At 38.6% G+C, this 18,178-nt stretch overlaps 1 protein-coding gene across 1 annotated transcript; it reads right to left on the reverse strand.

Annotated features, from left to right (window-relative positions):
* Positions 1-3,357: 3,357 nt before the first annotated feature.
* On the reverse strand, positions 3,358-6,080 carry LOC112184172. Its single transcript, XM_040513376.1, has 5 exons — positions 5,959-6,080; positions 4,500-5,837; positions 4,182-4,361; positions 3,665-3,747; positions 3,358-3,565 (listed from the first exon to the last, which is right to left on the reverse strand). The coding sequence occupies exons 2-5, from the start codon at positions 5,484-5,486 to the stop codon at positions 3,358-3,360; spliced, it is 1,458 nt and encodes a 485-aa protein (XP_040369310.1). The 5' UTR covers positions 5,487-5,837; positions 5,959-6,080.
* Positions 6,081-18,178: the final 12,098 nt, after the last annotated feature.

Consider the following 18,178-nt stretch of genomic DNA (forward strand, 5'->3'; position numbering starts at 1 on the left):
ACAAATGGTCTTAGAGCATTGGTAATGCGCACCAATCTCCCTATTTCTGCTTGGGGCTATGCAATATTGCATGCAGCTGTGCTTATTCGTCTGGCGCCTACTGCCACTCAACCCTTTTCTGCATCCCAAAAGGTGCCTAGGTATGAGCCTGATGTCTCACACTTACGCATACTTGGGTGTGCAGTTTATGTGCCAATTGCGCCGCCATAAGGCACCAAAATGGGTCCTCAAAGACAATTAGGCATTTATGTTAGATATGATTCTCCAACTATTGTTCGCTATTTAGAACCCTTGACAGGCGATCTCTTTACTGCTAGCTAGATTTGCGGATTGTCACTTTGATGAGACAGTCTTCCCTTCATTAGGGGGAGATAAGAACATAAATGTTCGATAGGAACGACAGGAATTGTCGTGGTCTGTCCCCACTTTGTCTCATCTTGATCTCCGAACCGCACAGTCAGAAATTGAAGTGCGGAGAATTCTCGATCTTCATAATGTAGCAGAATAGATGCCTAATACGTTTTCTGATATAGCTAAAGTGACAAGATCACACATACCTGCTGCAAATGTGCCTGCAAGGATTGATGTCCCTAAAATTAGAGGACATGACGCCATCTCAATAGTACCTAAGAATGGCGCCAACGTCCCTTCCCTTGGTGACGTTGTGTCTATGCCCACGGCTCCTGCTAGGAAGCACGGGAAGCCCATAGGTTCGATGGATTCTCGCCCAAGAAAGAAAGCGAGTTTGGCACAAAATAATCTATTAATCATCGATGTGAATAATCAATCTCACGAGAATATTCTAGATTATGGTTATGTCCAAGAGACATCATTGGGGGACGCTCCAATGTCAGAACCAATTCCAGAGAATAGGGAGATATCCATAAATTACACTAGTGTACATGAGATGATGGATAGAAATTCTATGGCTATTGATGATGCATTTGCATATCATATTGCAAATGGAATTATAGAATATGATGATATCGAACCTCGCTCTGTTGAAGAATGTCAACAAAGAGCGGATTGGCCTAAATGAAAATAGGCTATCCAGGCTGAATTGGATTCACTAGCAAAGAGATAGGTATTTGGGCCTATAACGCAGAGACCCCCAGATGTAAAACCTGTTGGCCATACATGGGTCTTTATTAGAAAGCATAATGAGAAAAATGAGGTGGTTAGATATAAAGCCCGCTTCGTGGCGCAAGGTTTCTCACAAACTCCCTAGAATTGACTACGAGGAGACGTATTCTCCCGTAATGGACGTTATAATGTTCCGCTACCTTGTAAGTTTGGTAGTTTCTGAAAAACTTGACATGCAGCTTATGGATGTGGTTACAACATATCTCTATGGGGATCTAGATTCAGAGATATATATGAAAGTTCCAGATGGACTTCAATTACCCAAGTCAAGTGGCTCTAAACCACGGAGCGCGTTTTCAATAAGATTAAAACGCTCACTATATGGATTAAAATAATCCTGACGGATGTGGTATAACCGTCTAAGTGACTACTTGATTGGGAAATGATATATTATTAGTGAAATATGGCCATGCGTGTTCATTAAAAGAACAAGTTCCGGATTTGCATTCGTAGCCGTTTATGTGATGACATGAATCTAATTGGAACTCTAGATGAGTTAAAGGAAACTGCTAAATATTTGAAATCCGAATTTGAGATGGAGATCTTGGGAAAACACGGTTTTGTCTCGGTTTAGAACTCAAGCACCGTAGTGATGAAATTTTGATCCATCAGTCTGCATATACTCAGAAAATTATAAGGCGCTTTAATGAAGATAAAGCAAAGCCGGTGAGTACTCCCATGATTGGCTGTAGTCTTGAACCCGGAAAAGATCCGTTTCGTCCAAAGGATGAGGACGAAGAATTATTAGAGGCCGAAGTTCCCTATTTAATTAAGTGCAATAGGCGCATTATTGTACTTAGCTCAATGCACAAGACCGGACATTTCATTCGTAGTGAACTTGTTAGCTCGACATATCTCTACGTCAACACGCCGCCATTGGATTGGTGTAAAGACAATCTTTCGATACCTAAGAGGTACGATCGATATAGGCCTATTTTATCCATACAGAGAGAAGAGGAATGACAGAAGAATGGGATCGGACCCCATTAGGCATGGCGCCACCGTCCACCATAACACCATAAAGGGCCATATTGCCGCCAACGCCGCCGCCGCCACTAAGGGTGGCCGACCCCACCCACCTCTCTTACATCAAAATGAAGGTGATGTTTTGATGGGTTTTGCTGATGCAGGGTACCTCTTTGACCCTCACAAAGGTCACTCCTAAACAGGTTATGTCTTTACCGTGGGAAGCACTACGATATCTTGGAGGTCTACAAAACAGACCCTTGTTGCTACTTCTTCAAATCATGCAGAGATTATTGCTCTGCATGAAGCAGTGCGTGAATGCATATGGCTAAGGTCTATAATTAGACATATTAGAGGAAGTTGTGGTTTGAAGTCTACCACGGATGAACCTATATGCATTTATGAGGATAATGCAGCTTGTATTGAGCAAATGAAGCTAGGTTTACTTCTTCAAATCATGCAGAGATTATTGCTCTACATAAAGCAGTGCGTGAATGCATATGGCTAAGGTCTATAATTAGACATATTCGAGGAAGTTGTGGTTTGAAGTCCACCACGGATGAACCTATATGCATTTATGAGGATAATGCAGCTTGTATTGAGCAAATGAAGCTAGGTTTCATCAAAGGTGATAACACCAAGCATATATCGCCTAAATTCTTTTATAATCAGCAACAACAATCACTTCTAAAGATTGAAGTGAATCAAATCCGATCAGTGGATAATGTAGCGGACTTATTCACTAAGTCGTTACCTAAATCCACCTTCGAGAAACATGTGAAGAGCATTGGATTGAGAAAGTTATCTGAACTCCCACGATTGTAGCAATCAGGGGAAGGTATTGACATCAGGGGGAGTTATGATGTCCACATGTTCGATCTTGAAGAGTGAATGACGTGTTGTACTCTTTTTCTCCTCCTCGAGCAAGGTTTTTAATGAGACAACGGATGAAGCGTCACCACCAAGTTTGAGCGGCACAAGGGGGAGTGTTGAAGGAAATCAGCTTTGTGTGCCTAATCAAACTAGAAGTAGTCCCATGACTGTAATAGGAGAGAATGTTATAGAATTCCTAGTCGTATTCGGAATAGTTTTCCTTGTATCATTAGAACATGTACTTTGTAATCCCTATATATAGGGCTCCTATTCTCAATAATGAAACACACAATTCTCTCATCAATCTCTCTCAAATTCCTTTATTCTTAAACACAGAATACAATTTTTATAGTAAGCATGACTTAAGAGACCGACCTAAGGGAATGGGAGAGTATATTCAGTAATTTTCTCCCAAGATCTGAGAGTTATATCTCTGTAGTCGATTTTGTACAATCCGAGTTGAGCTATGGTGAAGCTCAAGCTGGAAATGTTTTTATCTAGCTTGCAAACTTTTTCTAGAGCTATTTTCCTCTCTTCTTCTGTCAGACGCCCGTAAAGGAGACTCAAATATGGCCTACCATCCCTAGAGGAGGAGAGACAAATCACATTTCATAAGATAAAATAAGCACACAACAGCTCTAGTCCATTTCAAAACAACGCATCAACTCTGAAAAAAAGTTACCGGAAAAAGCAGTTCAACAATGAAGGGAACTTACGTGAAGGTAAACCGAAATGGTCATTGCATATCTCAGTTGTACATATTAACTGAAAACAAAAACAAAAAAAATCAATTCATGTAATTACTCACAGTGTATTAGAAAAATGAGAGTAATTGAATACTTGGCTCTACTAATACCTAAAAACAGAAATATGGGTGCCAAAAATGAAAAGGTGCATGAAATCTTCAAATCAAATTCATTGTTTCAAATTAGTTGAATTATACATCTATCCAAGACCAAATGCGGAAAATAACACTTGAAAGTTCATATGAATCAAGATAAAACTAAACATCATAACAAGGAAAATTTAAATAGCTGTTCGGATACTTCCATTGTAAAATCAATGAGTAGAGAAACACATTGGTGATAAAAATTTCTAGTAACCACTAGATCAACTTTTGCTTGATTTGCATGGAGATTTTTAGAACGGAGAGATCTAAATTTGTTGAGCACATCTTCATACGTCATACGAATAGATACCACAAAAGGGATATGTGGTTCGATCTCCGGCCCACCGAACTCGGCCCTGAGACTTTCCATCACTTTCTTGATCCTAAGAGACACATCACCCGATGGGATGGCCCATATTGAATATGAGGTCGATTCCCTGTCCACTATTGAAGGACTGAATGGAAAGTGCGTGAGTAGAGAAAAGTTCGCCTAAAAAATAGAATGAAACATCAATAGTTGACATGTAAGGTATTTCCGAACTAAAGATACAATTTGAACGTCCTTGATGGTACAAACTTATTGAAGAATTTGGATAGAAAGGGAAAAGAAAATGTTTAGTAACTATACCACGTTGGAATTATTTCTGCTTTGGAGCTTCTGGGCTCCCAATACTGAAACTATACTTTTCACGTAGATAACAGCTGCAATGTCATCTAACCGGACATATATATGAGAATAAGGCGTGTTTTGAATAAGAATATCTTTAAGCCTTTTGCTACGAAGTTCATAGCAGAGTACAAGTCCCATGAAATCATTTATAACTATCTTATTGCTATTCAAAAGTGTCAATGGCTTCTCTGTGGGTTCAAGAGTCGTGTGTTTTGTCCAAGCACCACCAAGTTCATCCAGCACCCATATTACAAAAGATTCATCTTCTTCAGGTTTAATACCTTGAAGTTTATCAACCAATACAAAAAGAGCAGGGGATTCGTTCCACACTCGAAGTTGCATACCATTAATATAGAGACTGGGATTGAACATGACAAAGCGAGGATATAAACTATCAGGTAACATGATATCATGAAATACCTCATTCTCAATATCCAACAAAATGATGACCGGCCCAATGGAGTCCTCGTCTATATCAAACAAATCCAGTTCCTCATGTTGCTCATATCCTGACCAATAAAACATTTGCTTGAATTGAATCTGGAAATTTTCGGGTATAAGGAGAGTGGTTTCTGTTTCGAAAGCATTGGTTTTGATCTCTTTCCAAGAATCAGTACTCAAAGTGTATATTGCTGGTTTTGGAGGATGATGAATAACATATCTATCATCCCTAAAATCATCTGGATAAACTAGTCCAATGCTAACAACTTTATATTCGTTCAATTTAGGATCATATCCAGACCCTTGAACATACTTGAACCACAGAGTTCTTTCCCAATCAACATCTTGAAGGTATGGACGGGGGCGAAGAAGCTTGAATTCCTGAATTGCTGGGTTCCATAAAAGCAGCTGAAAAGAATTAGCTAGAACTCCTAGAAGTAGACAGATGATTCCATTGCAATGCCCTACAATATGAACTGCTTCGCCTCTAGTCTTTAGACTCATACAAAGAGGAATCTTGATGTCCTCGACACTAGAGATAATAATGCTGTCCTCACCATTATCAATATCATCATCATTATTGCATTGTAATTGTAATTAGTCTCATTAGCAGTGTCCTTGATGTCCTCGGAGACTAAACGCCTCTTCATAAAGAGCAGAAGCTTGGAATTGGAATTGTAATTGTAATTGAAGAGGTGCTTAGCTACGAACCTGGGATCTTTGATCAGCGCATACTACACTTTAGAGGCGCATTTGAATCGCATCAGAGCCTTGGGAGGCAGAGTTGACAGGATTTTCTCCACCAGATTTTCATCAACCTCTGTCATTTCTGCGACTCCCTTTCCTCTTCAACCTCTTCAATTAAAAGTTATAAAGGAACAAATTCATTACAATAGATCACAATGATGATAAAAGTTATAAGAACAATGGTGCATAGAGAATTATTAAACGAAATCGGATAACTATATACAATTACCTTAGTCCTTAACCTGAAAACTAGAACAAGAGACGTGGAAAGACATGATAATTCAGAGAGAAAGAGAGAGAGTGTGTGTGTGTGATCGATATGCCGGTCAAGACGATATTGGCGATGGAGACGTCTCGGAGTCACTGAGACTTGAAATAGCCTGTGAGATCTGATGTTGTTTTGCTAAATATTTATGTTTAAATACAGTATTTTTAGGATAATAACAACGACCATATATAAGTTTGGTTTTAACTTTACACATCATTAGTTACGCACATTTTCATACTTGTAATTGGATCTAAAATACAAAAATTAAGCTATTCCTCAAGTCAAATTATATAGGACTAATTCATTTGTTTATAGGAAATAATGAAAATATTGATAAGATCATTGTTCTAAACTCGGCCGCCCAGGCCGATTAGGCGCGGCGGCTCTCCGCCTCGACTAATGCCAAATCGGAGGGGTTCGACGGATTGAGGTTCAGCGGCCGTCTTGGTGGCCTAGGCGGGCGACTAAGCGCCTGGGCGGTTGAGCACTAGGCGGACTAAACGACGGCGTAGATCCCGACTGGCTAATTTTGGATGCAACCGATGACGAATCTGGAGTTAGACGTGTTGGTCGATGGATGCAACCGACAGCGAAAATCTCAGTTGTGATCCCCGAGGTTTCCCTGTGGAGGAGTTCGGAAGAGATCTTGAAGAAGAGGAACCGGTTGTTCCAAGTCGGATTCCTGTCGATCTAATCTGTTGGGGTTCTCTGAGTTTTCTTTGGCTGGTGTCCATTTAATCTACTGGGTTTGCATGTACGTGTTGAATGAGGAATGGTCAGGTCATGTACGTTTGAGTGGCATTGGACTCTGGGAATAAAATATATATATTCTTATCTAATATTATTATTATTCTTATCAATAAATTGTAACAAGTGTTAATATATCCTTAGGTTTATAACTCTATAGTCATTCTCCTAAAAAAAAGTCTATATATACTGAGATTTATATTTTTATATGCTATAAAAATAAATTAAAAATTTAAAACCGCCTAGGCACCCGACTAGCACTAGGCGTCTGAGCGCTAGTCGCTTGACCACCGCCCGACTAGCGCCTAACGATTTTTCGAACCTTGGATAAGATTGAAGGCGAAAAGGAGCAATTTATCAATTGTTGTAATAAAGTCCTTCTGAATTTTGATTCCCAGTGATGATCATGATTCATCCATGCTCAATTGTCTCCTAACAAGCACTGCAGATAGGGCATATATATTCAAGTGTTGCTATTGACTTTCTCATGTGCTATGGGGATATAACAAACTCTACATACTAGAACAATTGGTTTCTGGGTCAAATACCCAGAATTATAAGTTGTGGTGTTAGGTAGGCCTAAATAGGCACCATCCAAATACAGTGGGATTTCAAATCCAGCAGGAGGCCAGGAGCAAGGAAGAATGTGATCCCATGTTCCATAAACAGCATGATTTTTGGTGTCAATGGTAGTAAAATCAGTGAGCTTTCCTATATCTGAGTCCCACAAACTCACCCTCCCCCCATAACCAACACAACAAGTAAAAATTGTTTCTGTTAAGCTCAACTGCCCCGTTTGAAGATTTTGCATAGTCGACTTTGGTAGTCATCTCAAAACAGATATCTCGATCTCATAGGATGAGAAGACAAAGAGAGGAAAAGAAGAGATGTAGCACGAACATGATGTAGAAAGATATCTCCATTTTCCTTTATTTTTGGTTAGGGTGGTTTGCAACTTGAGAGACAGAAAGAGTTGTAACAAGTTAATGTTATATCATAGAAGGGCTCGAGACCTGAGTCTCTATCTATTTGTGAGATTGTATGACATTTAAATTTGTATATCAGCTTGACTAAGAAATTTCTGATATTCTGTTTTTTTTTTTTTTGTAAGACAAAGCTTGTTCTTAGATTTAACGAGGTTCAGCATAAATCCATGCCTACGTCCTCCCAAGAGATACATGTTCTTCACTATGAGAATAATTATAGTACAAGATACAATCGAGCTAAATCACCATAACCTAAACCCATAACCCTTGTACACCCACACTCATAAAATATTCCAAGAACTCACTCTAACCCAAGAGCTGTATTCACTCTTGACATCTTTGCTCCCTTACCCAAGAGATATACACTATCTTGTCGATGATCACATGCATCTACCATGCCTTGGTTTACTACCCATGCCCTCTATATATAGGCACCCCAATTATAATCCAATTGGTAGTAGGAAAACCAAACCTTCTCGTACAGGAGAAAAGATCCTATTCCTGATAGGAATAAACTTTGACATCAACTATGTCCAATTAGGAAGACTAACCAAGTGCAACTAGGACTTGCCTTTCCTCATTAATTCTCATCACATCCTAACAATCTCCACCTTGATGAGAATGCCATGCAAAATTCCCTTGCACCATCTTTAACCGTTGACCTTTTCTTTTCTCTTTTTTAACCAGCAACACATAGCCTGAATCAATTGTGGTCCTCCCTGATTCGTAACAGTCAATCCTATGTGTGACTGCACCGAGTCAACAATCAACAGCTGACTTTGAAGAGGGACCTCAAAACAACGCCTTCCCTAGCAGGATTTCCTAGCCTTCTCACCATCATCTGAACTCGGAAACTTGTCAACGACATCTCTGCTGTACCCTCAAACGAGACTCACCTATGCGCACTTCTGTTTCCCATTATCCATCGAGGTCTAACATACCAAATGATACCAACTACACTGTTCTCCCTGTATGAGGACCGTACCGCCATGTGTGATTTTTTTTCCCGGCTCCACCTGCTATAACCACTTATAGCCCTTGGAAACCAACTAGCTCTTGAATATCAAATTCCTCTGTAACTTTGGGACATCGTCACACCACCCAAATTACGCCAATCCCAAATCTAATATCTAGTCAAAGAATATGTGTCACCTATGGAGATTGTGAGAGCATCTCCATATGAAAATCGGTTTATGCTACAGCAATGCCATCCAAGCCTTTCGCTTCATATGACCCTAGTCACGATGCTTGTAGCATCCCTACCTCTGGATTTAGACCTGTTATGATTACTAAATCCCCGACAGTTTTCCGTGCATTATCCGCTGTCTTCTCCGGTTTCACATCCTTTCCCTTCAACACTTTACTAAGCCCCGTTGAACTAGGATGTCTTTCACTCACTTATACCCAAAGAGGGAAACTTCCTTTTCTGTCAAACTACTCCACCTCAAACTATGAGGCAATATTTGAAGCCATGACGAGCAACCACGATCAACATGCAAACCTTCAGCGAACGAATACCATGAACGACGAACAAGCACAATCGTTGACACCACGAACCACCTTGGTGAGATATACACTCTTACCAACCATCATTCCCTTGAGTCATATCCTGGTCTCTTGCAACTCCACCTTTGATTAGGATTTTTCCTGAGTTTGGCTCGCACCACCTATCGACTACCTTTGATAAGGACTTTCTTGAGTTTCTGACCTGCTCCACATTGCTATAAATTTTCCCCGAGCTGGCTCCACCTAATGCACTTTTGAGTTAACACCTTAACCATCTAACTGACTCCACCTTGAATGATGAGGTATCCCAGCCGAACCTTCGGCTCTGATACCATTTGTTAAGGAAATTAGAATCCTTCCCATCAAGGCTCACAGAGCAGACTGACAGAAAAGTAAACAAACCACAAGAGAACACCGAGATTTAACGCGGTTCAGCATAAATCCATGCCTACATCCTCCCGAGAGATACCTGTTCTTCACTATGAGAATAATTACAATGCAAGAACAATTGAGCTAAATTAATCACCATAACCTAAACCCATAACCCTTGTACACCCACACTCATAGAATATTCCAAGAACTCACTCTCACCTAAGAGCTGTATTCACTCTTGACATCTCTGCTCCCGGCCTTACCCAAGAGATATACACTCTCTTGTCGATGATCGCATGTACCGACCATGCCTTGGTTTACTACACATGCCCTCTATATATAGGCACCCCAATTATAATCCAATTGGTAGTAGGAAAACCAAATCTTCTTGTACAAAAGAAAAGATCCTATTCCTAATAGGAATGAACTTTGACATCAACCATGTCCAATTAGAGCAAGTTCACCGGGCCTCCTTTTGCCCGGGCACCACGTCATATCATGACCCAAGTCAGGAAAAAGTCCAAAATGTTGCTTCCACCGAGCTTGGGGCAAGCCAATAGTAATTGACCCAGGACAATTGCTCAGTCAACTTGGTGACTGAGGCCGTGACCCAGGGCTCCACTGTGGCACAAAGGCAGGAGAGAAGGAGAGGCACGTGGAAGGCCAGAAAAGCAAGTAGCTGGGCTGCTTTGAAATCTGGGTCGTTGGGTTTGAATGTGAAAATGATCCTACGGTGGATACTTAAGGACGAATGAAGGTGAAAAAAAAAATCAGTTAGATTACAACGGGTAGATTACAAAGGTATGAAAAATAAAAAAATTATAAAATTTCCTATAAATACCTCACCTCCTATTTTACCTCTCACAAAAAAACAATCTTTTTTACTTCCGAAATTATTTTTGTTCCTATGATAAAAGTGTCGGTGGATTTAAAAAAAAAATGAGTGGTCGGAAAATGAGTATATAATTTGTTTACCCAACAAATTTTCTTTACTTGGATTTCCAAAATGTTCATAAATAGTATTTATTTACATCATACATTTCTCATTTACATTAAAAAAATTAATAAAATATTCGATGAACAGTAATTGACTGGTGACCCTGACCCCAACGGGTGGAAGCAAAGGTCCAGTGGCAATGAATAGTTTCCTGCCCTGATGACTTGGTGACCCTGACCTGGTGACCCAACGGGTGAACTTGCTCTTAGGAAGACTAACCAAATCCAACTAGGACTTGCCTTTCCTAATTCATTCTCATCAAATCCTAACAAGGTATAGTTCTACAAAATTATCCCAGAATCCATCTCATTAGTGTTGTCAAATGACAGAAGAAGAGAGGAAAATAGCTCTAGAAAAAGTTAGTATTCTAGGTAAAAGCATTTCCAGCTTGAGCTTCCTCATAGCTCAACTCGCAGTGTACAAAATCGACTACAGAGATATAACTCAAATCATGGGAACAAATTGCTGAATATACCCTCCCTCCATTAGGTTGGTCTCTTGATTCATGCTTACTACATAGCTTATATTCTTATTGATATAAAAGTACTATGTTTCAGTGTCCCTGAGTGCTGCATATGTCTTTTGTTACAGCTAATATGATCTCTGTTGTTTTCTTCAAGTCCCTATAGTATAATTAGATTCTGGATTGCTACAGGGGCACTCATCTTTTCTAGGCATCAGAACAACTTAAAAATTTAGGCAGTATATATACTACTACAATTTTATATGTATTTATTATTCTTGATCAAATGAAGAAACACTATATGAGACAAGTTAGTATACTGGTGGGTATGAGATACCCTCATTTACAACTATTTGAACAAAAATTTACAACTATTTGAACCAAAATTACAACATTGAGAACAAAAGTTACCATATTCATTTACACTATTTACATATAGTTAAACAAAAATTACAACATTGACAATGAATTTGTTCAAAAGCTTGTAAAAATGTCATAAGAGTTGTAATTACCATTATTAGAACTAAGATTACAACATTGACAACGAATTTGTTCAAAAACTTGTAAAATGTCGTAAGAGGTGTAATTACCAATATTAGAACTAAAATTACACAAAGTAGGACTCAAATTACAACTTTGACAACAAAATTTGTTCTCACTTTTGAAATTTGGGTATGAGATACCCACCACCACACTAGAATTTCCCACACTGTATCGTTGATCAAATTAATGATGAGATCTCCATTTCTGGTACATTTGTTTACATGGTTTACAAGTGTAATGGTTACATTCCTCTCAACAAAAATAGGAATAAAGTACAATTTTGTTAATCAACAGAAACAGGTACCAAACCTTTTGATCATCAACACCTCTACATTGATACTTGAGGACTAGTTACTGCAATTTCCACACCTTGGTCTGGTTTTCCGGGTAAACAATACAGAGGGCAGTCATCTTCATTGGAAGATCCGGCTTTGCTGCGTTAAAATTTAGAACCTTAACCGCTTGCCTTATTGAGGGCCTAAGGTTGTTATGCAGATTAGCACACCACAAGCCAACAATCATCAAACGGACAAACGCTCTGCCTGTTTCTGGTCAAAAGTCATATGCAATCTTTCATCAACAGCTGAGAGAAGCCACTCTAGCAGATTTCCTTCTTTCTAGTTGCAATTTCTAATGAAACCATCCCAAAGCTGAAAACATCTGTCTAGCTCTTGGCTTGCATGACCAGAATAAATGTATTCTGGTGACATGCAGCCTAAAGTTCCTGCAAACCTGGTTGTACAAAACTACGAGGACCTAGATCATAATCCTTGAGGCTAGTTAACTCAAAGTAACCACTACTACCAGTAGAAGCTGAATCCAACCGTGACCGACTGTGGCAAAACAGCAGTCAGATCAACTTGGGAAGAAAGACTACTTTTTACTATAGAGTTGGAGGTTGTTTGATAAGTCCAAGAAACACTAGAGTTCTTAGCAGTTCCATTGTAAGAAATCAATACTTCATCAGTGTTATACCATATGGGGTATGAGTACCCTTCTGATCAATCCTTTGTAGCAAATACACAATATATATTTAAGAACTAAATAAGAAAATCGCAACTAAAATATACTATAATATATATCCGAAGATCACAATACTAAAGCAAATTGAATTAACAAAAATTGCAATTACTGACTTGGTTGGTTGAGAGAGGCTTGCGTATACAACGCAATGTCCTAAGACAGAATTTCGTCCCCACACAGGTGCTGTGGTTGATCGTAGACGACTGCCCTGCAGGATACAACTCTCGTTCCAAGGCGTGGCACCGTTGCCTTGAAACCTAGCGAACTTCACTTGTGTTTCTCTCGAGTGTTTATGAGAAGAGATGTCAGAAATGATTTTTTTTCTTATTCTGCAATGAACCTTCATTCCTCTTTTATAAAGAGCGGACAAGAAGAAGAAGACGTAACTGTTCAATCAATTTGAATTTGATTTGAATAGTTACAACCGTTTTGGGATCAGTTTTTCCAAAAACTGTTTTTGGATCAGATTATCCAAAAATATTGTCTTTATCTGAATTTATAAAAAGAAATGGTTTTATTGGAATTTTAATTTCGGCCCAAGGCCCAAGGCCCTCTTTGATATATATATATATATATATATATATATATATATCAAATATTTTCATTGCAAAGGTCTTGTTTCCCATTCAATGGGCCTCCACCTTTACTTTGTCTATTTAATATGTTTCTTGTGGAAACATGTATAAAGAGATCAAAGTATGGCCTTATCTCCTATATGGGATAAGGGAGCACTAGCTATTCCAATAGCCATACCAATCGGTTCTAACAATACCCCACATTTTCTAATCAAACTCCGAGAATACCCCACATTTGAATAGAAAATAAGATATCAAATAAGAACATCTTTTATGGTAATTCGAGAGAAAAGAAGACTCGATAGGCATCAGGAGAGGTGTCTTTTGGACTTGAACCTTCCTTAGGGATCACTAGTCGGATTTACTTTGCGAGGTAGTGAAATGACTTCTTGAACTATTCGCGTTTATAGTAAACCAAGACAACAAATGTCACACCTACCGAACCTAGCACATTTCGGTTCTTACGGTTGTGTTCATTTTGGTCCTGAACATATCCTGAATTCATGAGAGCTCTAGAGAATGCAGCCATGTAATTCTCATAGATGCGACCCACATCACTCTCATATAGGTGACACTAATTAAGAATATCCTGCCATATTCCTCCTAATTAAAGGATATTAGTATCATTAAGAATATAGTATTCACCCTATACTTCGACAGGTAACACACGTGGTACATCAAATGAATGAATGAATAGTGTGTTCTTAAAACTCTTGAACCATCTCAACTAGTTTGCCTATTGAACCTAGACCATGGGATCTCCAATCAACTAGGTTAGGTTTCCGCCGAGTTAGTCCATTGAATTGGCTTTAAACCCATTCCCCTCGATGTAGAAACAATTTGCTCCTTTGGTAGGCCTTTTGTCAAAGGATTTGCTATATTGTCCTTTGACTTCACATTATCAATGGAAATTGTTCCATTATGGAGCAATTGTTTTATAGTATTATGTCTTCGCCTTATACGCCTTGACTTCCCATTGTAAATTTTATTTTTGGCTCTAGCTTCGGTAGCTTTATTATCACAATATACATATATGGCAGTCAAAGGCTTAGGCCACAATGGAATATCTTCTAGGAAATTTCGAAGCCATTCCGCTTCCTCTCCAGCCTCGTCTAAAGCAATAAATTCCGATTCCATTGTTGATCGTGCAATACACGTTTGCTTGGACGACCTCCATGACACGGCTCCACCTCCAAGTGTAAACACATATCCACTCGTGGATCTTGATCCGGTGCTATTGGAAATCCAATTAGCATCACTATATCCTTCTAACACGGCTGGATATTTATTATAATGTAGACCATAGTTTATGGTATGCTTTAAATACCTTAATAATCTAACTAAGGCATTCCAATGATCCTTTCCGGGATTACTTGTATATCGACTTAGTTTGCTAACCGAGAATGCAATATCCGGTCTAGTACTATTCATGATATACATTAAGCTCCCAATCACTTGAGAGTACCTTAATTGAGAAATTCCATCTCCTTCGTTTTTGACTAGTCTAGTGTTGGGATCAAAGGGAGTAGTGATTGGTCTATCATCGAAGTGTCCAAATTTCTTTAACATCTTTTCCACATAGTGAGATTGAGTAAGGATATAACCATTATTACCTCTATGAATTTGAATTCCAAGTATTACTTCTGCCTTACCCAAATCTTTCATGTCAAAGCATGAGCTCAAAAAACTCTTTGTGGAATTAATTACATCCTTGTTTGTACCCATGATGAGCATATCATCCACATACAAACAAATGATCACACACGAATTATTTCGATAGTTTTTCACATACACACATTTGTCACATTCATTTATTTTGAATCCATGTGACAATAGTGTATAATCAAATTTTTCGTGCTATTGTTTGGGTGCTTGTTTTAACCCATATAAAGACTTCACAAGTTTACAAACTTTGTGCTCTTGACCTTTAACCACAAAGCCTTTCGGTTGTTCTATATACACTTCTTCCTCTAGTTCACCATTTAAAAATGCAGTTTTTACATCCATTTGGTGTATTTCCAAATTAAATACAGAAGCTATTGCAATTAGCATTCTAATGGAAGTAATTCGAGAAACAGGTGCATATGTATGAAAGAAATCTAACCCTTCCTTTTGATGGTATCCTTTGGCTACTAGGCGAGCCTTACATTTATCTATAGTACCATCGGATTTCAATTTCTTCTTAAAAATCCATTTAAAACCAATTGGTTTACTTCCAGGAGGTAAGTCTACCAATTGTCATGTATTATTATACATAATGGATTCCATCTCATTATTAATTGCTTCCTTCCAAAAAGGAGATTCTGGAGATGTCATTGCTTCCTTATAAGTTTGTGGTTCTCCTTCGGTGATATAAGTAAGGAAATCAGGTCCAAAGTCCTTAGTAACTCTTGCCCTCTTACTTGCTCTTCTAGGTTCAATTGCTTCATCATCTTCTTTTTGTTGAACACTTGTAGATGAATTTTGATTTATATCACGTGCTCTTTTGTTTGTGAAGCTGATTCTTTCTTCCTTGTATGGGAAAATATGTTCAAAGAACTCAGCATCATCACTCTCTATTATTGTATTGACATTTATGTCACTCATTTCAGATTTGAATACTAGAAAACGATAAGCTGCACTATTCTTTGCATATCCAATAAATACACAATCTATAGTTTTAGGTCCAAGTTTTGTTCTCTTTGGAAGAGGAACTCGAACTTTAGCAAGACAACCCCACACTTTCAGCTTTTTATATGAAGGTTTTCTCTCTTTCCAAACTTCATATGGTGACTGATTTGTGTTCTTGTGAGGAACTCTATTCAATATTTCATTTGCAGCAAATAGACAATCACCCCACAAATTGTGTGGAACTCCATAACTATTTAACATGGAATTGATCATTTCTCTAAAAGTTCGATTTTACGCTCTGCAACTCCATTTTGTTGTGGAGTGTAAGGTGCAGTCGTTTGATGAATAATTCCATGTGAAGAACAGAAATCCAAAAAAGCATTGGATTCGTATTCTTCACCTCTATCAGATCTTATGATCTTAATTTTTCTGTCAAGTTGATTCTCTACTTTTGCCTTGTAATTTTTAAACATATCCAAGGCTTCATCTTTGCTATATATTAAATATAAATAGCAGTATTTGCTGCAATCATCTATAAAGGAAATGTAATAATTTTTCCCTCCACGAGATGGTGTTGCTTGAAGTCACAAAGGTCAGTATGTATTAATCCCAATACTTCATTTGACCTTTCCACAGATTTGAAAGATTGTCGTTTAAATTTGGATTCTGTACACACTTCACTTTTATGTGCAGCAGCTTTATTAGGATTGCACTTTGGTATCAATCCTAAGTTTACCATTCTGTTTAAAGAGCGATAATTCACATGCCGTAATCTAGCATGCCATAGATCAATAGACTCAAGCAAGTAGGTAGAAGCATTAGATATTTTATTCATAGTAGTAGTAATAGTAGTACAAGCATCAATAAGTTTAATGTTCAGTTTGAAGAGACCATTAGTGAGGTATCCCTTCCCTACATATTGTCCACCTTTAGTTATTACAACTTTGTCAGACTCAAAGACAAGTTTAAACCCCTTAGAAACGAGAACAGGACCAGACACAAGGTTTTTGCGAATATCAGGTATGTGGAGCACATCAAGGAGGGCCAATTGCTTTTCAGAAGTAAGTGAGAGTATCACTTTGCCCTTCCCCTTCACAGCAGATGTAGAGGCATTCCCCATATACAGATTTTCACCATTAATCTCTTGGTAAGTGGTGAATAGATTTCTATCTGCACAAATATGCCTTGTTGCACCAGTATCCACCCACCAATCATTTGTATCACCCACCAAGTTAATTTCTGAAACCATACCAACAAATTCAGTTACAACAGCAACATTTGCATGGTTATTATTACCTTGGTTTCCAGCAGCATTGTTCTCTTTCTTGTGGCGACACACTTGTACCTTGTGGCCTGGTTTTCCACATACCCAGCAGCCTCCTTTAGGTTTGAAATGTTTTCCCGTTGGAGCAATGGAGGTTGCCTTGCCTTTGGCTTTGGCTTTGGCTTTGAATTTCTTTTGAAAGTTGGGGTTGAACTTTGAGTTGTTTCCTTCAATAATATTGGCCTTGGCCTCCATAGATGAGACATCATTCTTCTCATTCACTCGGTTGCCCTCTTCCACTCGAAGCTTTAAAACCAGTTTCTCCACCGACATGTCTTCCGTCATATGCTTCAATTGTTGTTTGAAGTCTTTCCAGGATGGAGGAAGCTTTTCAATGATAGCACCCACTTGGAATTTGTCATCTAAATCCATGCCTTCAGTGTGCAATTCGTGGATAATGATATGCAATTCTTCAACTTGGTTGAGAACTGATTTGTGATCCACCATCCTATAGTGCATAAACTTGCCGATGATGAACTTGCTAGCACTTGCAGCCTGTGACAGATATTTCTTTTCCAAGGACTCCCATAGTTCCTTTGCAGATTTGCAGGTTACATACACATCATAAAGCGTATTTTCCAGTCCATTAAGGATGTAGTTCCTGCACAGAAATTCGCTATGGACCCATGCGTCTATGGCATTCATTGTCTCCATAGTCGCTGGAAGTTCTGCCACTGGTTTCTCTTGCGTGACCACATGTGCCAAGTTCAAGGTTGTGAGATAGAACAACATTTTCTGTTGCCATCTCTTAAAATCGACACCCTTGAACTTTTCTGGTTTCTCAGCATGAGAGGTTTTAGCGACCACCGCCGATTGATCCATCTGAAATACAGAATCATACAACGAAAATTCTGTCTTAGATTGTTATACCATATGGGGTATGAGTACCCTTCTGATCAATCCTTTGTAGCAAATACACAATATATATTTAAGAACTAAATAAGAAAATCGCAACTAAAATATACTATAATATATATCCGAAGATCACAATACTAAAGCAAACTGAATTAACAAAAATTGCAATTACTGACTTGG

This window comes from Rosa chinensis, chromosome 2 (genome assembly GCF_002994745.2).
Source record: "Rosa chinensis cultivar Old Blush chromosome 2, RchiOBHm-V2, whole genome shotgun sequence".
NCBI lineage: Eukaryota > Viridiplantae > Streptophyta > Magnoliopsida > Rosales > Rosaceae > Rosa > Rosa chinensis.